This window comes from Thalia democratica, chromosome 1 (genome assembly GCF_965202585.1).
Source record: "Thalia democratica chromosome 1, ktThaDemo2.hap1.1, whole genome shotgun sequence".
NCBI classification, from domain to species: domain Eukaryota; kingdom Metazoa; phylum Chordata; class Thaliacea; order Salpida; family Salpidae; genus Thalia; species Thalia democratica.
This window is the reverse complement of record NC_139165.1, coordinates 74,881,436-74,907,702: the sequence shown is the minus strand read 5'-3', so window position 1 is coordinate 74,907,702 and position 26,267 is coordinate 74,881,436. Positions and strand designations below refer to the sequence as shown.

Below are 26,267 nucleotides of genomic sequence, written 5' to 3'. Positions count from 1 at the left end.
AAAAGATAATATTTGATTACATGATATTTATTAGTACGTGAGTGAAAAAAAAAACATCTACATGATAATGCAATAAAAATAACATTATTTATTAAATCGTACCTAAGAAAACTAAATAACAGTATATTAGAAAGTAGTATAAAAGCTACTGAAATCTAAAAAACAAATAATTCATTTCAAGTGCCTTTTGATTTCTTTCAATTTAGTGTTTATAACAATTTTTGTTCATTTTCAAAAACATATTCTTTTAAATTTTAAAAAGGTTTTTAAATTAACTAAATTCATATATTTTGCAAACATTTAAGTTTGGTATTATTAAACGTTCTAAAAAACAAAATAAACTACCAAAATTAAATTGAAACACAAAAATAAACTTATCAAGACGAGATGCTGTTGCTTTCACCGATGTCGTCTGGCTTCAGTTGCCTATAAAAAATAATGTATATTACTTTTTAAATAAACTTTTTCCTCAACAGTTTATACTTTTTATCAAAAAATTGATTAGAATCAAATAACTATATCTTTTTAAAGTTTGGCATAACTTAAAAAACAACAATAAAATTGTAATTACTTTTTAAAATAAGTTATTATTAATATGTTTTCAAATTTTGTTTCATTAAACTTGTTTCGTTGAAAATGGCTCGGCAAAATTTTTAAAACTGCAAAGAAAAAAATAAAAATATGTTACTGATTAAATTAAGATAGATACAAAGCTGTATTTGAAAAAAAAAACATATGTATATATATACATATACCAAATTAAAATAGACTACTGCTGACTCTACAATCTTTTTGCTTAAACAGAATTTTAATAGCAACAAAAAAAATCTTTATACATACTTATCTTTTCTCATACTGAAAAACTACTACTAAATAAAACTATCAAAATAAAAGCTTGCGTATTTACAACGAAACTATAGTCTGCAGTTTAAATTTGTTTGTTTTTCTAACACTTCAATATTAAACTTCTGCAATTATTCTATATCATTAAAGAAGTTGTTTTTGGTGAAATACTTTGTTTTATATGTGTTTTAGATAAAGTTCACTATTTATATATTTATTATTTGTTTATACGTATTTAGTACTCAACTATCCATTTTCATATGAATATCGCATGTATTACATTTATATACGTAAAACAACTTACTACAAATATTTGAAAGATTTCAAAAAATATTGCTACATTTTATTAAAAATAGGTAGAATATACTTAACTACGCATATAAAAATAACTAACGGCAGTATTGGAAAAAAAAAACACTCTACTAAAAACAACTACAAACTAATATAAGACATTTACTTATAATTCTTTTAGTTATACACTTTAAAGTAACTAAAGTTTCAATTTCTAATATCATCACCTACCTGTAAACGAGGTTGTAATACACACCCCGCTTATCCATCAAACACTTGTGGCTGCCGCACTCCGCGACCCGTCCCTTCAAGATGACCACTATCCTGTCCGCGCTCTTCACCGTGGACAGCCTGTGAGCTATCAGGATCACCGTGCGCCCCTCCTTGTTCCTCTCCAGCGCTTGCTGTACCTGCAAGATGTTTTGAGATGATGTTCGATTGGTTGGGATTTTAATACGAACGAACGATTTAGTTGACATCGGAGTTGGGCAATATTTCCAGCTAGCGACGTTTTTTTATGCAGCAAAAAACTTTTACGAGAAATATTTATTAAAAGTACGTTTTTTTTAATTCTAAAAAAAATTACAAACTTATTTTATATCAAATAGTGGTTCTTAATTCACATATTTGGTTATATGGTGGTTAGACAAAATAGTTTTTTCAAAGTACAAGTTTGATAAAAAATTGCAGCCAGCTAAGGTCTACGTTTAAAAAAATTGTGACCGCCATGTCTGGCCCACTTACTAAGGAAAACGCTAACGCTTGGTTCTAGAATCTATTTTTTACAATATACTAGTCTACAGTAAAACAAACATAAATATTGCAACACATTTTATGTTGTTTTTGCACTACAAGCTTTTAATAAAGTGTTTTTAAAACCACTAAAGTGGCAATAAACAAAAAAAAATTGAAAAAGCATTAAATTTGGTTTAACATAGAAGCATTTTATTTTAGAATATATTAATTTTGCTTACATTAAGTTGTACGAATATGAAGAACTAAGTTATACATGATATTACAAGAAAAATTTTATAAACGAAATAATAGTACATTAGGTAAAAAAGCTAAATGTATAAATAAAGTTTAAAAACAACAAAACTCAAAATTTAAAGTAATTATTATTATTATTATTATATTGTTTATTGTGCAATGTTGGACTCAGGCATCAAAACCTGAGCCACTTAAACAGGACACACAAAAAGAGAAAAAGAAAATAAACTTATATTCAAAACTTTAAGATAAATTATACATATATATATATATACAAACATAATTTAAATGGAAACACAAAGTTAAACACAATATGATAAACAAATGAACTAAATTGAAAATTCAGTTCAAAAAATTCAAATTTATATATTACTTAGTACACACAGTAAAGAAGTTTGTCTAAAATCATGGCTTATAAAACAATATTCATAACTACAAAATATATAAGTAAACTAATAGTTTGTAGGGGGGAGGCATAGGGAAACGAATATTTTTCCTTTCGTTACAGTGGAAAATTAGTTAATTTTACTGGTATTTATCGTATTTAAGTCAAATCTTTTTAGCTTTAAACGAAATTGTTCTACCCTCTCACAAGATACTATATCCTGAGGTAGTCTGTTCCACATAGCTTTTGCTCTGTGAAAAAATGCGCCTTGCCACTGACTGTTTTGAAAATCATGTTTTCATTTTATTTTCAAATTATTTCCTCTTAGTTGATATTTATTTTGGGAAAAATTAAAAAACTGGTTAAAAAAACTTTTATATTTGCCATTGATAATTTTGTAAAGAATTAATAAATCAAATTCCCATCTTCTATATTCCAGTGATTTCAATCCAAATTTAATCATTCTATCATTATATGACGTGTAAGATATGTTGCAACGATTACAAATATGACGGGTAAAACTCCTTTGCACAGATTCAATTTTGTTAATATCCTTTTTTAAATGGGGTGACCAAATTTGGGTACTAAACTCAAGTTTAGGGCGAACGTATGTTTTAAATAGTTTTGTCAGAATTGAAGCAGAATTAGATTTAAAACTTTTCAATATTTGATAACATGTAGTTTTTGCAATCTTATATAAATAGTTGATATGTTCATTCCATTTCAAATCTTTGGAAATATAAATTCCTAAATCTTTAAAAACTTTAATTTCTGGTAACTTGATGTTATTGATTAAGAGGTCAGTTGGAGAAGATTCTTTTTTGTTAATGGTTAGAATTTTACATTTGCTAGGATTTAAGTTTAGTTTTCTTGTTTTTAACCATATGTAAATATTATCTAAAGATAGTTGTAATGAAGTATTTGACTGACTAAAGATTTTGGCATCATCTGCAAATAAGCTTAACTCACTTTTAATATCAATGTTTGAACAAATATCATTAATATAAATTAAAAAGAGAAGGGGACCAACTACAATTAGATAGATATAAAACAAGATAGTTACCAATGTAGTAACTAAGAAAAAAAAATAATATAACTTTAGACTAAGGAAAATGACTGTTTTAGTTAATAAAACTAGTTTATAACTAGATTTCTTGTTTACAAAATTCAGGCTTGTTTAAGAAAGTTGCTATTGCATTTAAACTATATCACTTATATTGTAGCGTAAATACTCTAAATATAGTGATTTTTATAGTTTTAGACAAATTTTAGTTAGTTTATAAAAAGTTCTACAACAGAAGATATTTTTGCTTTTTTCAATAAAGTTTTTTTCTAGCATTTTCCTGCTAGTGAGCATTTAATTTTTTAATATTTCTAAATTGCATTTTAGGTTTTTGAAAAGTATAAAGTTGACCAATTTGTTAAGTTATGTTTTAATAATTACTCCAATGAAAATTTTTTTGTTGTTTTGTAAGAAACCTTATCTACACTCTTAACTATATAAAGTGTTATATTTACACTACTGAAAATACTTACCAGCAAATATAAACCTTTAAACTAAGACTCAAACTCTTTAACACATGCGTATCAAAACTTTCAAAAAACGTCGATCTTTAAGACAAGCATGTAACTGTTAACGCAACAAAACAACTTCATCAAAAACGAACGAGGAATTCAGATTCGGTGTCAAGCGCAGATGTGGCTTCATCTAGCAACAGAATGTTGGGCTTCCTCACAAGCGACCTGGCAATTGCTATCCTCTGCTTCTGACCACCTGACAGTTGTGCCCCCTTCTCACCTGCCTCTGTTGATATGTTGATGATTAAAATAATTAATATTTATCAGCTATATGAGTTTTTTTGTTTAACTAATCATTGCTTTTGACATAAAAATTTGAATACTTTTGGTGGTACTTTATTTTTTCATTTTTGCAAAAAAAAAATACAGTTTCAAACTTTGAAATAAAAAGAAAATCAATTAATTGACTTTTATAATAACCTTTGTGTTTTGTTTAAATAAAAAAATGATTTCCAGCTACTCAACAATCAATTTATGAGAATAATTATAAGCATATGTTAATTGCAAGTTGTCAAGTTCAACTTTAAGCTGATAAAAATATGCATTTCTATGACTTGATTTTTCAACATTAAGTTGAAATTTTTCAAGTTCATTGCACAACATATAAATTACTAATAAATCGAACTTTACTTTTTGGTTTATTGCGACCACATCAACTGGCCAAGACCACCACAAACAGAAGCTTGAATAAACATAATAAACCGTTGACCTTAATCAAACTACTTTCAAACGTTTCAAAAATTGTGTCCGTTTGTTGCAATAAACAGAAAGTACCCGGAACGCAAATACACAAAGCAACAGCAGATAAAAATAGCTGCGCAAACATTTTCATTGAAAAATCCCTGGGACGTGTCTGCAAACAAGAAAAAAAATATTGCAATGCAAATTGAAGAGAAGACAGTGGAAGTGGCTGTAAGAAATTTTCAACTTATTCAATAAGCGGGTAATGTGCAATACACGTTTCGAGCTGAAGTGCTTTAGACCGCCAGGGATTATTCGTAGTAACATTTGATGTAGTAACATGCCACATTGCAATTGGTTAAAGCCTTCTTTAAGATTGTTTTTTTGTTGAGTTGTAAGTTAACATTCTTTCAAATTTCATTGTTAGTACGTTTCAGATGAAAGTTATTACTGTATGTCAGCGATTTACTTATGCAGGTGATTAGCCTTTGTTTTGTAGAAAAAGTAAGTTATGAAAATTTAATAACTGATACACGTTTTTGTTACTTTTGGTCGACAGATTAATTTTAATAATTGTTTGATATAAATTTGTTAGTGCATTAAATACTACTTAGTAGTTTAGGTAAAGTTTTAATATTTAGTTTGTTTGTTTTAAGATAATCCTATAGTTCAAACAAACTGTACTAAATAATATATATAAATAAGCTGTGTATAGTTTAATAAAACTTTTTTGTCAACTTGAATTAAGACAAAATACTAGATCAAAATTAAGTTTTGGTATGAAAAGAATGTCAATCATCCATTTACATTTGCTACCGTGAGAAAAACTCAAGCTAGATTAAACTGTTTAATTTTTATTGAATACAAAACACATTTTATGAAAATCTGTTTGTCTTTTAGTATAATAAAAAAACTTCTTTCTTATAACAAAATATATCATTGAATACAAAAAATATATAAATAATTAACTATTAAAGCTTACATGCTTTCTATGTTTATAAAAATTCATTAAATTTCAGACGCAAAGCTAGAAAGCAAAACAAATTTGCAATTAAACAACGCTGAAAGTAAATTCAGTTAAAACTAAATTCGGTATTAAAACCAAATATTAATTTCAACAAAAAACTTAACTTAATATGTCTTAAAAATAAAACATAACCTACTCATTAAAATTTGATACGTATCCTGAAGCTAAAATTTTTGAATTTTGACTTTAGAAATTGCAAAACATCTTTATCTCACAATTGTAAAACTTTATGAGAACATTTGTCACAACTTTAAATCAATCTCTGTTCCAAACTATCAAAGCTTTAAAATAAAATAAAAATAACAAACAACATGCCTGTGTCGTACTGCTGATCCAGCGACGTGATGAAGTCGTGAGCGTTCGCCTGCCTCGCCGACTCCACTATGACGTGGTCCGTGACGTCATCGAGCCCGTACCTGATGTTGTCCTTGATGGACCTGGCGTACAGCACGGGCTCCTGTCCCACCATCGTTACCTGAAAGCGTTCAGACTGAAACTTTTTAGACTAACGCTCTGCTGTCGTGTATAAAACGGTTTAGAATAAAGAGCTTGTTGACTTGTAAGTTTTTGTGTCGATCCGAAAGACTAAAATTGTGTGTTGTTTGAACAAAAACAAAAAGAAGTCACCTTTTACACAGGTTTTGTGATTTGTTGTTGCTAGATAGTTGTTAACACAATTCACTAAACTTGTTATGATGATAGTTTGTAAAAATATTGTGAGCTAACAATAATATTAATACTGACTTTTGTAGAAGAACTCACACTAAGATTATAAGTTTTAGTAATTTAAAGTCCCTCAAATAATTAAATCAAATCTATATAATAATATTTTTTTTAATTAGCAGCTATATCAGTTAAACTTTACATGAGCATTTTAAATATATCACATTACTTCAAAGTACAAAAAATGTTTACTTTAAGGCCCTATCTAAAGGTCATTGTGTAGTTATAGTTTGCGTGATAAAACAAGTATTTTTCAATAAGTTTCTAATTTTATGCATTATAAGGAAAATTTTAAACTATAGTTTTTATAAGTAAAGTTAAAGCAACCATGGTCATTGCACAACTTTAGTTACATCATTTTTTTTTAGCTAAGGTTATAAATTTATTTCTGCATAGTTGTATTTAGTTTTGAAATCTATCAGATGGACTTTTAATTTATAATTAGAACAGTAAAAGTATAAATAGTTCAAGGCTTCTTTCTATCGCACTTTATGTGTATGTAGAAATTAGAATACTATAATATGTTCAACCTTTTTTTTAAATTACTATCCTAAGCTTTTTGTTGAATATTTTTATTAAGCAATTTCAAACTATAATTTGAAATTACTTAATATAAATTATAGTTTGTTTATAGTTAATCATTGTGTTTATAATCATTTATAATTAATCATTAATCATATAGATAAGTTTATAATTTATAATTGCAGCAGTTATTTTGCTATGAGTATTTAACATAGTACATTGAAAAACGTTATAAGAAATTGGTGTTTTTACATCTTAAGGATTTAATCAATAACAAAACTTTTTGTTTAAAATGTGGTTTAAAAAGATGAACCGGTACAGCATTTTGTTGAGTATATAAATTTATATTATTAGTTGTTACACAAATAATCAGTGAGAAAATGTTTCTATTTATTATTATTATTATTATTATTATTATTATTTTGATTTAGTTTTTTTCTTTTCTTTCAGTAAAATTTGATTTCAAATCATATTTTTTTAAGTATACATTTTTAAACTTCATTAACAAAGTGTAAGATGTATATTTATACTATATAAATGACAACATTGTTTTTAAACACCATACATTTAAGTATCACTCAAGTGGTCAAAATTTGCTAAATCAATGTCACATGAAATTAACGCAACAACAAAGTACTTAAAAATACACAACAAGTAGACATTTTTTAATTTTTATCATTACAAAACTAAAATGGCGCTGTAAAAATAAGTTGAACTCTTTACGTAAAGTTTTCTGAAACCAATGTTTTTTTTTTAATTGTAGTAAATTTTTATAAATAATTTAGTATTTAAAATAAGATTTTGGATAAATGAGATATTATTATATTCACGAACTAGCTTAGTTGAAAATATTATTTGATTGAACTTTTGACTCGTTGAGACACCATGCGATTAAATTCTAACACTTCAAATTTTGAATAAAATTAGATAAAATAAAAACCTGTTGTACTTTCAATTTAATTTCAAATGTATAATTTCGAAGCTTTTAGGTAAACGCAACATATTTACAACAATTTGTCAACGTATATTTCAATTATTAAAAAATAAGTTTTAAATAGGACACTTTAAGCAGTTTTATCATTTTCAAAAACTTTAGAACGTTATTATTTACTACAAGTTTTGTCAAATAAAAAGCAAAAAGCTTTTTGTTAAACAATTTGTCAAAGATTTTAGTAAATATATATGTACATAAAACTTTGAAATATAAAACTTCATCAAAGTAGAACATTAAAAAAACAGTTTTTTATGTCACTACGTACTAATACTTTTATTTATATTTTAAAGTTTAGGAAAGTTTTTAGAGCTGTAAGCGTTTTTACTCTAAGGCATCAAAAACTTACTAACTTTTGTTTTTAAACTAGGATATTTTTTCATAAAAAACATTGTTTTATTTAAAAATTAGGACTAAGAGGAAGGGAATATTCAATTTTTATTATTACATTTTATACTAATAACTAAGCTGGTCACTTTTTACTATTTTTTCAAGTTGAAAGTAACTTTTGAGATATAAGCGATCAACATTAGAGAGTTCATTAGGTTTTTATGTAAGGTGAAAGCAGAATAGACAAAAACTAGATTTAATTAAAAATTTATCTCACACTCCTTAAACTAAAGCAACTTATTTAGAGAGTTTTTTTTGCGTTTGTTACCTTATAAAAACTTTCAATCTAGAAATTCATTTAAAACTATGGACTTAAAATTGTTTAAATGATAGGTGGTATCAAAACAACTTTAAATTGGTCGAAAACTAATGATAACGATAGCCTTATGAAAAGTAAATTAAACCACAATAAATCTTAAAATTTTAAAACTGTAAACTAAACTTTTTTTTTTGGTTAAAGAATTTTTTTACAGACTTAGACTTTCTTTTTAAATAACATGAAAACGCAGCTTCAGCCAATCTTCAGCATCCTGTTCGGCTTCGTCGAGATTATGACGTACGGCGGCGTCATAATCGGCTGGTGCTCTCTAGAGCCCATGCTGGTGAAGGAAGGCTACTTCTCCGGCGGCTGCCGCCCGACAAACCAATCAGATCACCGGAACGGTTCCCGCCAAATATGCGAGTCGCAGGTGGAGCAGCTGAGCCTCGTGTTCACCGTCACCACCTCCGTCGCGCCCATACTCTCCCTGCTGTGCGGAATTCTGTTCGACAAGAAAGGCGGGTGGGTGGCCAAAACGGCCATGCTGGTTTTGATAGCGGGCGGCAACCTGCTCAACATTGCCAGCGACCCCCGCAAATCGCCGTGGCTGCTGTTTATCAGCTTTCCGCTGATGAGCGTGGGCGGCTACGGGATCGGTTACGTCAACATGGGCATGGCGAACTTCTTCCCGAAAGTCAAAGCGTTGGTGAGCTCGCTCATCAGCTCCTCCTTCGACTGCTCCATAGTCGTGTTCCTGCTGATGAGCCTGGCGTACGACTACAACGGCAACTTGAAAATGTGCATGGCGGCTTACAGCTGCGGGATAACGCTGGTGTTTTTGATGACGTTCGTTTTGACCCCGCGCTACTCTGTGCCCGAGAAAAACTCGCTTCAAAAGTACGAGTACGGATATAAGGAAATACGGTGTTTTTCCAACGAGCGCAAAAACGCTATTATTGAAAAAGTTTCCGCGAAAATGGACAAGAAAGTGGGCGAAACAAAGTTTTGCGAGCAGCTGAGGAAGCGAGTCACGTGGGCGAACATCGCCCACTACAGCGCCTTCAACTTCTGCATGACCTTCTTCGTGGGCAGCTTCGACTTCTGGGTGACCACCCACCTGCAACACTCCCAACACGACGCCAAGTACTACCAGCGGCTGTTCGGGGTGCTGCAGTTCCTGGGAGGGGGGCTGCAGGTGCTGGTCGGCTTCCTCAACGACTGCTACCGGAACCGGGCGAAAAAAAGAATGTCGTTCGAGCAGGCCACGTTCAGGGGCGTTTCGGTGTTCATGCTCACGGGGAACTTTTTCATGGTCGTCATGCTCGCTTGCACCCTGGTGCCGGGCGAGCTGTCCGTGGTGACCAGCATCTGTTGCCAGGTGGTGGCGAGGGCGTTCAGCTACTCCTCGATGGTGGCCTTCGTGTCCGTGCACTTTCCCGCCAACCTGACGGGCTCCATGTTCAGCTCGATGTACTGCGCGGGGGGGCTGGTGCTGCTGCTGCAGTTTCCCGCCACTTTGCTCGTCACGCGCGTTTTCGGCAACCAGTTCTACCACGTGTACCTGGTGCTTCTGGTCATTGGGACGGCGTCGATGGCCCATCCGGTGTCGCTTTTCATGGAGTCGAGGAGGAGGGTGGAGAGGAACAACAATTGCAAAGAAAACAAAGAGTATTTGATTTGAAGTTGAAGTTTTTAGGAAAAAACTAAGTTTTTTAGTGATACCAGCACGTTTTAGTCCAGAGCGCTTATGTAGGTCGTTTTGTTTTCTTTGTCTTTTTGATAAAAACACAAAGATTTGTGAACTAGTATTTTGCTATTAAACATAATTTGAAAGCTTTAAAAAAAAGTTTTGTGTGTATCAGTGTCTTAAAAAACAATATTCTGTACAACTGATCGTCTGTGTTTATTAAAACATATTTTTTAGTTTTATTTTTGTACTACTTTATTATTTCCTCTACTTTTATATAAATACAGCTCTGTAGTACATGAGTATTGGCGTGATACTGTTGAAACCTTACTTAAACATAAAAGATACTATACATTTCCTCTACTTATATACAAAAGTATCTCTCTTGTACATGAGTTTTTCTGTTAATTTTTTCTCTTAAAAAGAATAATCAAATTATTCTGTATTATGAGTTTTAGCTGTAAAATTAACGGTAAAATTTTTGTGATTTAAGTTTTTATTTTGTAATTTTTTTTTGTTTACCTGCTAATAAAACTCAACAAAAACAAAAAGTAAACAAAAGTTACATTGATATTTTTGAAGTAATAACAAGTAAAACTGATATTATAATCTTCTAACTAACCGCAGTCAATAAGTACGTTGATATAAAGCTGTAATAAAATATATATAGTTTTAAGATAAATTACAGTTTAAATACAATAAAGTACTATTATACTACCGACAAAAAATAAATCACTGTATGTTTAAAAAAAATATAATTTGTTGTTTTTTAAATTACCGCCAGTGGCGCTAGAGGATTGTTATCAAATTAGTTTATAAAAACTTTAAAAACTATGTTTTTGTGCTCACTTAGCCATCAACTTGTGTGCAAAGCACATCAAATTTAAGACTATTTTTAGGATCTATTTGTCAGTAAAATTTATTACTTCATATAAGATTCTGTTTTCTATTTTTTTCATAAACACCTATTTTTCATAAGACTTTAATTTGTTTTTATTTTTTGCAGTTGTGTTAATTCTACTAATCAATTAGCTGCTTTGTCACTTGTTAATAAAATCACTTTATTATTGCAAAATTATTTGTCTTAAGTTTGTTACTAAATTTATTAAATATAAAGTAAAGCTAATAAGTCAAGAAAACTAAACACACCTCCTAACTCAGGCCCTTGTGGAGTACAGATGTACGTACAAAAATAAGTTGTACAGACAATGTTGGTAAATAACCAACCTTTAAAAAAATTACAAAATAGTTCAACTGACCATTCTGTGAAAGAAGTCGTGCTTGTAATCTTGTATCGGTTTGCCGTCCAATAAAATATTTCCGCTAGTAGCAGTATAGAACCTTTTGAGCAGCTTGACGCAGGACGACTTGCCGCCCCCGCTCGGCCCCACCAACGCTATCACCTCCCCGGGTTTCGCCTCGAAGCTTATGTCCTTGAAAGTTTATTTTTTCATTTTACGCCTCTACAGTTTCAGGACTTTTCTATTATAAACTCTTAACATTTTTTTAAGTTGTTTACACGTTGAACTTAAGTTTTTAAGGGAATTGAAGTTGTTAAAACTCTATGGCAAGTTTCACAATTAATCAAAGTAAATCTTTGTTTGTTTAGTTTTTATCTGTAATGTTTAAGTTTTAGTAAAGTTCAGAACACTTTTAGGGTGCTTGTAAAAACGGCGACCTTTGAGTTTTCAGCTGGAAAAATTTACATTCGGAAAATATCACACTGCACCCCTTGTGAAAATCGTTAGATGTTTTGACGAAAGTTTCATGATTTAAAAATTTATATTTTGAAAAAGATTAGAAATGACTGACTTTTTTTGCTGTGAGATATTTCTTAATGTTCATTGCATTTAAATTTAAGAAAATCAAAATTGAGATTTGTAACTTAACGACGGATATAAAAAGTTTTAAAACTTATAAGCTAAAAGAAACAATTTTAAAACTTGATTAAGTAAAAATCTGTTTCAGGTACAAAGAAAGCTACAAAAAAATTAATTTATGGTTTCTAACTAGCAAGCATCCACCTCGGCATTTAAACTTATGCATCTTTGAAATTTATTTTTTAAATATAATTTCACAATAGTTGCTAAACTGCTTTACTTTTGGTTTAGTGTTTACTTTAAAAGCCTTCATTTTTAGCTAGACGTTTTTTTAAATAGTTTTAACTGCCGTACAATATGCTTATATCGTGTGAAAACCTATTAAATTTAAGTATCTGAGGATTCAAAAATAATAATATATCAGTTTTAAACTTCTTTACAAAATGTCTATTATCTGTCGATCCATTCTAAAGTATATTTTTTGATAAATTAAAAACAGTATACAGCTAAATTAAAACGTTATTACAACAAACAAAGTTCTACACATCGCAATTAAATTTAGTACTAAGACAAATATTATTTAACAGAAAATTTTGTAATTCTAACAAACACACATATATAATTTCAAAGAAAAATATTAGTATCATATATACTTGTTAGAAACCAAATTGGAAATATACAACAATTATAGGTAACAAGTATTTTTTGTGTGTTGTTTGTTTACTAGTTATGATAGGAATAAAGGAAATAAGTAGGCGACGTCTACAACTGATAAGTTGTAAGTTTAGTGAAGCTATATGCCTGAAAAAGTCAATATTAGTTTAAAATCAAAATAAGACTTTTTTATTCATTTGATAAACTCAGTGTTAATCTAACTAAACATCACTACTTGTGCAATTATTTTTTTAAACTAAAATTAAGTTATTACAATTTTATAGTAAATAGTTTTTTACACATTTTGCAAATTTAGTTCAGTTAAAGAGTAAAGTAACGTAGGAAGGACAATCTAAAAATTACATAAAAAGTGTTTGCTTTTCAAACATTCTGTGTAAGTTATTTTTGATCAAAAGGTCAGCTGTTACCCTAATAAACTTACAACATGAAAATGAGGTTTTTAGTATGTAAAAACAAATAATTAAGTCGAAATTTATATTGTTTTGTTCGCACTGTTTACTGAAAAACAACGAATACGTTTTAATAACATTTGACATATTGAAATTAAGTAAATACAAGTAATAATTATAAAATGATAGTGATTAATTGTCTTTGTTCATACATTTTACTTAACTAATATGTGTTACTAGACTTTTAAAGTTTAAGGAAAATATAATAATTACAACCTACTGACTATGAAGTCGTTTAATAATCAAACGTGTTGTATAATTTAAATTTTAAATATTCATTTAAAACCTACAACATTTTTAGCAAATCAACATAATGTATTTTTATGCTTCGAATTAGTAAACTGTTAAAGTTAAACATTAATCAAAATATAAAATGTAAAAAAAAGTAACATTAATCACAGACAGCAAATATATTATGGGACCAACAATTTTTATGACTAACAACCTATGAGTAAAAAAGCCATGTCCATTACTAAATAAAACATTTGAAACAGTGAAAAAAAAATACTAAACTAAATTCATCACTTCAATAAATAGACAAAAAACAAATGCTTGACATTAGTCAACCAGCAACAGCGCTTAATTTTTGGCAGCCGTCGTTTTCATCAATAACCAGCAACATAATTCGGTGCATTGTTGTTGCACTTGAATTTGGACGACCTTTCCGTGTTGTGTCAAAGACAAATATTTCGAATACAAACGGATTTGCACCTAATCGCGTCACTGAGGCGAACTGCACTGAAGCAGATTAATGTTTTGATGCAGAGGTCGAAATTTTACAAGTTGCAAACTAATTTCTCGCGTGCCACTTGCGTGTTGCGGCTTGAAGTATTTTAATTTTGATATAAGACTGTTTAAAGGTACAGTGCTTAGTCACTTATCCGGACAGTTTCAGTCGTGAAGAAAATTAAAAAAAAATAATATTAAACTCAAGTTATTTTGTCTGGCACAAATATTTAATCTCTCATAATGTAGTGAGGTTATACATCAAATTTACTAAATTCCGTGAATTTTCTGCTAAATAATGTGAAAAAAACTATAAAGCAAACGTCTATTCTATAATTTGTTAGGTGTGGTATGTTTCCTTTAAATTGACTTTGAATTTAGTCAAAGTTTTTCGTTTTTCTTTATGTCTGTTTTCGAATTTTTGTTTGTATAAAAAATTTTTTTTTTTATTCAGAGATATAGATTTACACATTTTTAATTTTGGTTATTATTTTTTGTTTTGAAAGATAAGTTTAATTTATTTTTCCTCTGAAACAAAAATTAAACTTTTTTTTAGTTGAAGTTAGGTCAGGTGGAATTACAAATGATGAATTTTACTTGTTTCACCCTTAAAAAACGTATATCGTTGCAAATAGTTAGTAAGTTTTAGAAAAAATAACTAAATAAATAAACCTAAAAACTAGTTTTTATTATCTATTACTCATAATTACTTTTTGTTTTTAATATAACGCCTTTAAAATTTCTTACGCATTGCGTGATATTCAGTAGTTATGTTATTTTATGAAAAAAATGGGTTTTTGTACTTATCCGGAAAAATGCTTATCCGTACATGTTTACAGAAAAATCTTGCCCAACATGTCTGGATAAGTAAATAAGCACTGTACTAATAAAAAAAAAGTTAAAACTTCTTCCATGCTTGACTATAAAAAAAATACATAAACTAAAGTTACAACAGCTATGGAACTAGTTAAAGCTGAAAGTTATATTTTAATTATTCTGTATTAGTTATACGCACTTTAATATGTCAAGTTGTACCAAAAGAATTGGTTTTTAATGTCTTTTTAATTACCATATATTTTACAAACTATTGGACGTTAGTCACAGCTTGACGATATGCTATTTTCAGCTGTTAAACATTTTTTTTTGCAAGAAATATATGTTTGTAATTAGTTTTAACTCCTTGTTTTGTTTTTACTTGTTGGTATGTTTACTAAACTGATTTCAAATCAAAAACTAACTGTAGAATATGTATTATAACAATAATTAAACGTTAAAAAAAATTGGAGAGTAGTTTTTTAGAACCTTCTTAAATAAATTTAAAAAACTTTGAAATAAAAGTATACTATAACAGTGTTATGGATATTTTAAGTAACTCATTTACTTTTAAACTAAACTTACATAAATAACTGTTTTTTTTTCAATTTCTGCACAAAACACAAAAAATTATTATATTAAATGTCTTGATAAAAACCTTAATTTAATTTTATTATACTTGCGATTTAATTAAATTACAGACTGATTAGTAAAGTATACGTAGTAGTATAACGTATTAAACAATTATTACTCGCACTTGTAAATCAAAACGTCACACTTTACATCATGATAACATTTCACGCAGTAAAAACGACAAGCAATTTACCTTCTAAACTATTTGAAAACTAATAAACGCTCGTCTAACTTGTATTATCGGTTCTTCCGGTCTGGTGGGGTAGGTGAAGGAAACATTTTCGAATTTTATGCTGCCGTTTATTTTTTCCGCCACTAATTTTCCCTCGTCCAAACTGATTTTCGGCTTTCTTTCGATCAAATCGAACACCTTATCGGCCGCACCGAGGGCTTGCATTATTCCTAGTAAATTGTTAAATAGTTTTGCAGTTGTCATAACACATTACTTGTACTTACTATTTTAATACTTTTTGAAAAATTTAAACTTGAATTTTATTTTGTAGGACATCAAAGAAACACAAGTGGTTACAAAATTTTCAGTTGTGTTCATTGCCAAACAAAGATTGTACAAATCAAAATTTTTTGAATTTCCTTTGTACTTAACAAAAAAATAACAATAATTAAAACAACTTAAATAAATGGATGATATAAAGTTAATCTTTAATTTTGAAAGGCTCTAGATTTGATGGAAATATTTGAAAAACTTATTGTTTCTAAACCTCATAAATATGGTTACAAAAAATAACCTTTTTGATTATAAAAATATATTTTCGATTAGATTTTTAGTATAATCTAAAAAAAATTAATATTTTATTTAAAAAAAAGCTAAATTACTGGTAATATTTTAAGATTTAAGAACTGTATGAGACTTTTTCATCTGTATATAATACATTATATAGAAATTAATACTTTTTAAATACTTGATAAAATAAGAAAACAATTTGAAAATAAACGAACATTGAAATCTTATTGGGTACAAACATTTTAAATTTAGATATCTTCTATTAGAAATGATGTTACGAGTTTTTAACCAAGTTAACAAAATTAGGATTGCAAAAGTGTCTTCGTGCATATTCGACCCGTCCCACATGTATATATTAGACAAAAAATTACAATTTCTTAAAAGACGTTTTTTTAGTAAACTAATACAGTTTCTTTTATATTAAATTTTCATAAAATTTATTTTTTTTCAAAACTATAATATAAAGGTTTGAAATATGTTGAAATGTAGTAAAGTGTATAAATTCTACATTATTATATTGTAAGAAAATTTTTAGAAGTACTCTTAAAAACATCAATAATAAAGCATTGTTTTAAACTAATTTCCAAGTATGACATGTGTATATTGGAAATATTAATATTACTGGCAGATTTTAAAAAAATGACGATTATTTTAGTCATTTTTATTGGGATGAAAGCAAGTATGTAAAATCATTTTTATTCGTTTATATAAATTTAATTTTCAAACTATAACGATATGTAGTGAAACTGAAATGTTTAAGTCAAAATAATATTTTAATTTTTAATTTATTTCGTAACATTCTTAAAATGTCTAACATTTGCTATGGTTCATTTTTTAATTACATTTTTTTAGTTTTGGAAAAAAATATACAATAAAAGAAACTTTAATTTTAAAAACTATATACTAGAACTAAATTAAAAAGTCTATAAAACAAAACTAAGGGTTATTTAGTTTAATTACTTTTTTTAACAACTTATTATTTGGCTATCTAATCAAATATGTTTATAAAATTTATCAAATAAAGCCTATTAATTGTTCACAAAAATAAAATACGAATGCTAAATATTTAAATATCTAAACATTAAGTGAATTTATAACCAACTTAAAAATATATTATGGGAATAAATATTTGTTTAGTGTGGTTAAACTAAATAAAAGGAAATGATACTTTGTTAAACATTAATTACTTTACTTGATTAATTTACAGAATACACAGCTTTACATGAACAAGTTAAACAAGCTTTATTTACATAAAATTTTACCTTTCGATATACTATCAACTCAAAGTTGCATTTTCTACGTGACAAATTTGTGATATTAAAGTTTGTCTGATTGGTTTTTTTTTAAACAAATATAAGCAGTTTTGAGTCAATAAAATCAATTAATGCTTTTTTTGTATTATCATATTAATTTTTTACAAAATTTAGACCAGCTATTGTTAACCTGGGGTAAATTAACTCCTTAGGGTAATTTTCCTTGTTTTAGGGGGTAAAGTTATGTAAATTAATGTTTATTAGTCGTCTTTTTAATTTATAAGTTAGTATTTTAATTGTACTTTTTTAAAGTTTAACAATTCTTTAAATTTTGAGATTTTTTATATTTAATAAGCTTAAGGTTCATAAAATCTAGATTTTTTCCTCAGAATTAAACACAATTTTGTATGGGGTAAATTTGGTAATAACATTCCAAAAAGGGGTAAAACATGAAAAAAGGTTGAGAACCGCTGATATAGACTTTTAGCTACAGTTTCAATATAAATTTATGTTGCATATTCTATAAATTCGTTTTTATGAATTATTTAAATTATTTTCCTTAGCTATTTAAAATTTTTCTTAAGAACTTCTATAGAAAAAAGTGTGCAGAAATATTGAAACAATATTTTAACTAATAATTTAAAATTTGACACTGTAAAGCATACAATGACTTAAAAATTAATCATATTTCAAGCACAGACTTTTTACATCAGGTGTCGGCAACATAAGGGCGACATTAAAACAACTTATGCAATATAAATAAGTTTAAACTCTTTACCATAAAACTATACAAATATGATAAATTTTATGATAGAATACAAATATGATCTTTTTTTTTTACTCGTTGCTAAATCGATGTCCACTTTATATTAAAATCATCACACACTTGCTTTTATTCGACTTTTTTTAAGTAAAAGTTATTTCAAATAGTGTAGCCCGCAAAGTTATTTTTATTTTTAATGTTGCCAACAAAGAACTTTTTCTAAATATAATCTACTCCTGGTCAAAGGCTCCTGCCACTGCTTTAAATTTCATAACAAAAATTTTCTAAACAAAAAAATTTTAAAGCACGTATAAACTTCGACTGACAAAAACTCCCCTTTTTAAAGATGTTTATATTTTACTAACGTATGCAATATTAAAGTCAATAAAGATAAACAAAATTATTTTACATTTTACCTACTTATTTAGGCAGTTTGATATGAATAGAAACGTTGAATTTTAGTCATACTTATATGAAAATATTTCGGTTTAAATTTCTAATATTGCTTCAACAAACTATTGATATTTTCATAACCATCAAATATACTTTCTTTTTTATTTTTTTTTCAACCATTTTTTTAATGACACAAACTAAACTTAACTTCAGATACCAAAGTATCTAACCATTTTTAAACTACCGAAGTTTATGAAACAGGCTCCTTTCACAACAACAAACAAAAAGTCACCTGTGTAAACATCAGCGATGTCGGTGAAGGAGTCGTTGACTTGCTGCTGGTAGAAAATGAAGGAGACGAAGCTCTCGGATATGAGCAGGCCCTGCGCGATGAGAAACCTTCCGTATATCAAAATCAATATCCTTGGCACCAGTTGCAGCAACTGTTGAAGTTTGTAGGTCAACTTAATAAACACATCATGGCTGCTTTTCAACGTTTAAAAATAAGTGGATATCTTAAGCTTTGTTTTTTGTTTCTACTTTATGAGTTACAAAAAATTTTAGTAGAAAAATAAGTTTTTTGGGTTAGAATAAATTAATAAAAGGCTATTTTTCATAATTTTATAATATTTTATTGTAATATGTATCATTTTTACTTCATAGTTTACAAAAACTTTATTGTGGAAATATAAATGTTGCTATTTAACTCAATAAACTTATATAACGGCTATTTTTCAGTGTATAACAACAAATTAATAAAATGAACTATAATTCTACGACACGATTTGAAACAAATTTTTTGTAAAAAACATAGTTTTTTATAGGTCAACTTTTTAAATAAATAGACTAATATTATTTGTTTCATTTTAACTTATATTTCACTGTTTTATTGAAATATCAACTTTGTAGGTCATTTTTTTATTTCTTAAGCCCTTATGAAAATTATGCTTTCATAAATCCCAATTATATAGCGTACACCATTAATAATTCAGAAAACGTGGTATTTTAGTCTAACTGAACTATATATCATAGGAGATGAAAATTTAAAGACGTTTAAACAAACCACAAGTTTTCTATTAAAACCCCACCTTAAATAACAAAAAATACATTGTGTTTATATAATCCACTGGTAAATGATATAAATTTGTAAACCAGTTTATAAAAACAACTTAAAGACTTTAAATTGCTAATACTTGCTGAGTAATAATACTTCAAAATAACTTATATAAAACTTTAGTGTACATTTATGCATAAATTAAACTACTTGAGATTTAATTGATGTTTCATTTTAACCATGCCTTAAATAACTTTAAGAAAAAAGAAATAACTAAAAACTTCACGTTTAACTTGTCTCACTACAATAAAACTAACATCATTATTTTACAAGAAATTATTTGCTTATACATAAAATCTAAACTTTTCAAACCGATTTAAAACTTGTATGATATTGTTTTTTTTTTATTAACACTATATAATGAACTAGACTAATGATCAGAGCCTTTCAAAAACACCTGAACCCCAACGTTGTTGTTAAATACCAAATGAAAAATAACTAAATTAAGTTTGGCAATTGTATAAATTGTCTAAAATAAAATTATATCAAAAAATTTGCAAAATTTTTTCAAAAACTTATTAAATGATTAATTTTCAGAACAAGAAGTTTTAAAAATACAAATAATAAACATTTCTAACAATACTTTTACATTCACATAAAAATAATAAAAATTTTAAACACTAATTTTTCATAGTTATTATTTTTATAGTGTGAAACAAGCATCTTTACAATAAATAACAGTTGCTATTGTTGTTTAAAAAAAAAATAACAAATATGTTTTTTAATTTTAACTTGAAAAAATTGTTTATCAATGAAATAAAGATGTTCTTGATTATTCTATTTTAACTAAGCCTTTATTACTTTTTAGACCGACTTGTAAAAACATTTCTTTTAAATACAAATACTTTTTATGACAAAAATACTTTTTATAAAACAAGCCATAATGAGTTGCGTGAAAAGTTTTTATAAAATGAATTGGAATTAAAGGTATCCAAGCTGCAAACGATTACAAAGCAATTTTCGTCTTTAAATTGACCACCAAATTTTACATAGATATCATTAAATGTGACCACAAAACGTATTTCGTAAATTTTTCAGTATATGTGCAATATAAAGCAATTTTTAACGAAACGAAAGAAACATTCTGAAAAATATTTTTAAAACAAACGTTCAATATAACCTTGCTAAAAGGTTTAATTGTTCAATGTAAGTCTTTACTATATAGTAGTTTAGAAATGGTTATCAACTGATTTTAAAATTTGTAAGCTACTATTATAACAGTGTAAAGTACCTTTCTCTTTCTGTCAAAATACTTTATCAAACTTTATTATTCCTACATAAATTAATTTCAATGTTAATTTTTTTTAATACTATTTATTTTAGTTCTGATTTATTACTCTATTTAATCAGCAACAATCAAGCTATTGAAAAACCCAACAAGTTGAAAACCAATCATATTCTATAATTGAAACTAAATATCTTAACACTGACGGTGGTGCCCCATATGAACACGGCGTTGAAGAAGCTCTGCTTGAGCACTGAACTGCAAGTGTCGTCCAGCCTGTCCCCGTACCTCGCCCGCTCCTGCTTCTCGTTGGCGAAACTCCTCACGGTCTGCATGGTGCTGAACACCTCGTTCGCCACCTCGTTCGACTTCGCGATCTTGTTTTGTATCTCTTTTTGGATTTCCTGTTTTTTTATATATCTTTTTAACACATGTTACTTGTTGACTGAATTATAAAAATTTAAATTGAAAAATTGCGATGCCTTTTTTTCATGTTAAAGTTGTATGAGTTGCTACGTTTCAAGAACTATTTTTAGTTATTACTGAAATATCTATTGGAATTCAAATAAAAATAATTGTAGTTAAAATTATTACTTGTTAATTTAACGATGGCTGTAACAAGAGTTAATATCGGTAAGTTTATGTTTGTTAGTTTGCTTTATTTTAAAAAGTTAAGCGCTTCGCTTAACATTAAGACAGTAATACGTAAAAAAAGCTTTCGTGAAACTGAAAGTAATATGTCGTATATAACAAATAATAATGTTGTAATAAGTAATAATATACTAGTACTAAACTATATATATAAATATATAAAAGCTGTGAGAGCTATTAAACTTATTTTTATGATCAATAAAAGCATTAAAGATACATAGTAATTTATGAGTAATAAAATGATCTTATTAACAACTGAATGATGCAATTGAACAACTATTACGATTAATGAAAAAATATATGTTTGAAATTATTTGAGTAACTTCTTTAGAATGACTTAAACTTTAGAACATAATTTGTTTACCAATAAACTTCTCATACAGTTCAATTAATAGTTATATGACATTGTCTTCATTAATTAACAAGTACATTTTATTCTTTTAAATGATATCAGATACTAAAACAACTTGAATACATTCAAGTATATGTATTGCTTATCAATTATTAAACGAAACATGCTAAAATTGGTCGAAAATTTGTTTTTTGACAAAAGTTTAACTATTTTACTCTATAAATTTGGGTGTTAAAGAAATATTTTATAAGTAAAAATTTTAATTATATTTTTGATAGAAATAATTCCAGCTTAAAAAAAAAAAAAAATTATAACTTTAGAACCGCAAAAATATTTTTAAGAAGCTATCTAAAAATAGCTCACTTAAATTTCAAAATTAAAAACACTCTTTTTTGGCAGATAGTTTTGAAAAAAGTATTTATTACAAACAACTTTTTTTTCAAATTTCTTCTTGTACAAGCACACTTATTCTAAAGACAACCAAATTCAATAGTACACACAAACCTCATAGTAATGGCCATAGACGCTGGAAACAGCGTAGATGAGCGGGATGCTCATCATGGTCAGCAGGGCCATCCTCCACGACAAGGAGAACATGAACACGCACGCCCCAACCACCTTGATGATGGTGCGCAGGAATATGTTCACGTTCAGGCCCAAGCAGTTGCCCAGCGTCGTCGTGTCCGATATCAGTCTTGACATTATGTCCCCTGTGTAATAATAATGAGTTTAAGACACTTTATTTTTCCTTATTATAACTATTTGTTTTGATTTGTACAAAAAGTTATAAATGAGTTAATTAAAACTAAACTAAAAAATATTTTTACAAGTATTAAATCAAATTTGTTTAACTTTTTTTATTGCAATGAGTTAAGTCCTAGCATTTACAAACTTTTTCAACAATATGTTTTTACAAACCGAGTAAACAAAAACTGTAGACCAACCAGTTTTGTTTTCATCAAAAAAGGCAATTTCTTGCGACGTGATAGAGTCGAAAAAGGCTTGCTGGATTCTGAACGTGGTTTTGTAGATCAGCCACTGAAAAGTGCCGCTCCTGAGGCCGCCGAAAAAAGCGGCTCCGACCGACACAAGCGCCATGGTTACGATGTTGCTGCTTATTTTGTCTACATCTTGCACCACAATTGCTGCAAGCAATAAATTGAAATGTATGAGAAAATTTTGTTACTTTGTCATACTTAGAAACTTGAAGTAAGAAAACTAAATAAAAACTGAAAAATACAAATTATTACTATACAGTATTGTTTTAGATAAAAAACTTCGAGTTTTGAATATTAATAAATAATTATAAACATTTATACTTTGTATATCAAATGTATAATCAATATTAGTTTACAACTAATGCACAAACACCTGTAACTATACCTTTGTAAAATTTAAACTTAAACCTTACTATATTAATCTAACTATACTATTTTATATGAAATTAGTTAATACTTAGTGAATCTAAAGTTTATGCATTGTAAAACTATTTGAAACAATAGTTGTCAAAATCTTAAAATGAAAAATTTTGTCTAGATTAGATATTTTAGTTTTAACTTTTTTAAAGTTTATTTTGTGCAAAATAAATTTAACTAAACAAACTTGTTAGATAATTAACTATAAACACTATTACTAAACTCATCTTTTTTGCTTTGCTTTTATCAGTAAGTTACATACATAATAATTACAAAAAATAAATACCCAAAAACATTTTTTTGTTTTAAGTTGAGTTTACTAAAAAAAAATTTTAAACATAGTAACATTACACTTCTAAACTTATATGAGTTTATTGAACTTACATGCATGTTCTAAGACTGGTTTAAACATGATTAAACTAAAGCTTTTCTAACCTGATACTATCTTACCAAGAATGAGAGGAATAAAAGACTCTCCAACAGAACAAAGGGCCAAACTGACTGTTCCAAATACTATAATTGGCCATTCTTTTTTTGTGAAAGACAGGATTTTCATAAAGTTTTTGTTTTTATCTTCTTTATCTTCATTTTCAATATCTAAAAATATAAAAATTTAACTAAATAGACATGCTTGGGTTGTTTGATAAATTTAACTTAAACTAAACAGTATCAAACAATATATCATAATTTGTAGCATGTTTTCTTAGCATGCTAATAACACATTTATGGTAATTTTAATGACAAACGTTACTTTAATAACTTCTAAAAACTTTCAAAAGAGTATTCAAAATGAATAAAACAAGTTTATAAAGGACTTCAATAAAAAATGTTACATTAAATATACTATAACTTAATATTTCATTTGAAAAACTACAAAATTGGTTGAAAAATAAATTTACAGTAACAAATTTAATATTATTACTGATAAGTATTTTACAGTATAAATATTTGATCTCTTTAAGCAGTATTTATGTAACAATGTATTGGCAAATAGCAAAACATTTTAACATCTAGCACGTACAAAAAAATTAAAAATTGAAACTAACTATTTTTATATATTTGAAACAAATTACAATGTGTAGTATAACAAATTTATCTCTACTTATTTTAAAGAAATTACTATTTTATTCCTTAATCAAAAGTAAAACACCTATAAAATTTTAAACAATTAAACTGGGTGAAAACAAAAAAATACACTTTTTTTACAAACAAATAAATTTTTTGTTTTAAAAAGTATTTTATTTGAGTTCAAACTATAAAAGTTAAAAAAAATTATTAAACTTTTAGAAAACTCAAATTTTTTTCAAACATTTTAGTTTACTTAAAGTAAATAATATTTTAAAAACATTATAATATTCTGAGTAAAACATCATAAAAACCAAATACTTAGCTAGTTGTTGTTTTTAGAGTTTACTTTTTATCAAGGAGAAACGTTTAACTGCTTATGGTTAAATAAATGGTATAACTTTAAAAGTAATTTAAACAGAAAGCAAATTTAATAAACAAAAAAAAATTGGTAGTAAATATTTTTAAAGGGGATATAAACAAGTTAGACTAAAATTTATTATCCTTTTTCAAAGATAAACAATATCATAGTAGTATACAAAAGATTATAACTAAGCTTATCAACTTAAAAAACTTTGTAAATGTAGTGAAACACATATTATAAAAGTTTTAAACTTTTTACTGGAATCAATTGTAAAACTTTACAAAAACTTTAGCATATACTTTATATCTAGTAGTTTTTTTCTTAGTAATAATAGAAAAATCACAAAAGGCTATTACACAATATACTAAATTTGTTAGAAAATAAACAGCTTTAAGTGTTAAATAGTATTTGTTTTTTAAATACTTAAAAAGGTATTGCAATCAAATATTTTAAACTTAATAAATGCTAGCTAAAACACTAAAAAAATTGTATTTTTTCTTATTCAATGAAATTTAAGAAACTTCTAAAAGTTGGAAAATTATCATTAATGTAAAATATGTAAACTTATGAAATGAAATTACTTTTCGGTATACAAAACACTTTTTTTGTAGTGAAATACATTATTTCGAATCATTTCAAATTAATTTATTTATTGAAAATACATTTGAAGCAAAATGTTTTTAATTTTGACATATTTTTTTTCTTTATTTTTAATTTTGAATAAACTAGGAATATGTTTTTTTATTTTGCTGAAGTCATTTCAAGCTTTAATATGTTACAGATTCACAAAATAAGTGTAAATTTATTTTTCTTATTAAAAATTATATTGAATTTATTTTAAACTTACAAATATAAATAATAAATTTACTCTAATACTTTTTTAAGAAACAAATCTAAAACTAACACCATTTGATGATTTATTGTCTTCTTTTACATTTTGATAACCTTGACCACAGGTATTAATGGACTCTCTGTTTTCATAGTCAGTTATTAAAACATAACTCGAATGTCTTTGTTGTGACAGCAAACTCCATTGGTAATAAAAAACTACAGATGCTAAAGCATTCCAGCCTAAAACTGTCCAAAATAGTGGATCTTTTAAATGGACATTAAAAGAACTACCATCAGAAATAATCAGAAGTTTTACTATAACATAGTAGAACTGCAACAGGCAGAATGGGGCAACAAATTTTTGTAAACGCCTGCAACGCCTTAAAGATTCATTTGGATTATATATTGTCGCAATTAAGCTGCCTGTGTAAATACTCAACCTTAACAAAGGTAAAAGCAAAAGTTCTAATGTTGAAGTTGAAAAGGTAAATGATAAAATCTCCTTACTGAACTGTAAAAGACTCCAGTTGCAAGATGCAAGCGTCAATGTTGTGCATATAGCAGCATCTGAAATGCTAAAAAGAAATGATATTGCATAAGAGACAAGTACTTTCAT

General features: G+C 27.3%; 2 protein-coding genes across 2 annotated transcripts; one reads left to right on the top strand and one right to left on the bottom strand.

The window, feature by feature from the left end:
• Positions 1-47: 47 nt before the first annotated feature.
• On the bottom strand, positions 48-26,267 carry LOC145848014 (ABC-type oligopeptide transporter ABCB9-like). The gene is made up of 12 exons (XM_082953796.1): positions 25,727-26,267; positions 23,827-23,988; positions 22,921-23,121; positions 22,481-22,686; positions 21,180-21,377; positions 18,927-19,077; positions 15,716-15,885; positions 11,627-11,800; positions 6,111-6,270; positions 4,177-4,313; positions 1,366-1,544; positions 48-426 (listed from the first exon to the last, which is right to left on the bottom strand). The coding sequence occupies exons 1-12, from the start codon at positions 26,265-26,267 to the stop codon at positions 378-380; spliced, it is 2,328 nt and encodes a 775-aa protein (XP_082809922.1). The 3' UTR covers positions 48-377.
• LOC145848027 (equilibrative nucleobase transporter 1-like) lies at positions 8,889-10,895 on the top strand. The gene has a single exon (XM_082953801.1). The coding sequence runs from the start codon at positions 8,919-8,921 to the stop codon at positions 10,359-10,361; it is 1,443 nt and encodes a 480-aa protein (XP_082809927.1). The 5' UTR covers positions 8,889-8,918; the 3' UTR covers positions 10,362-10,895.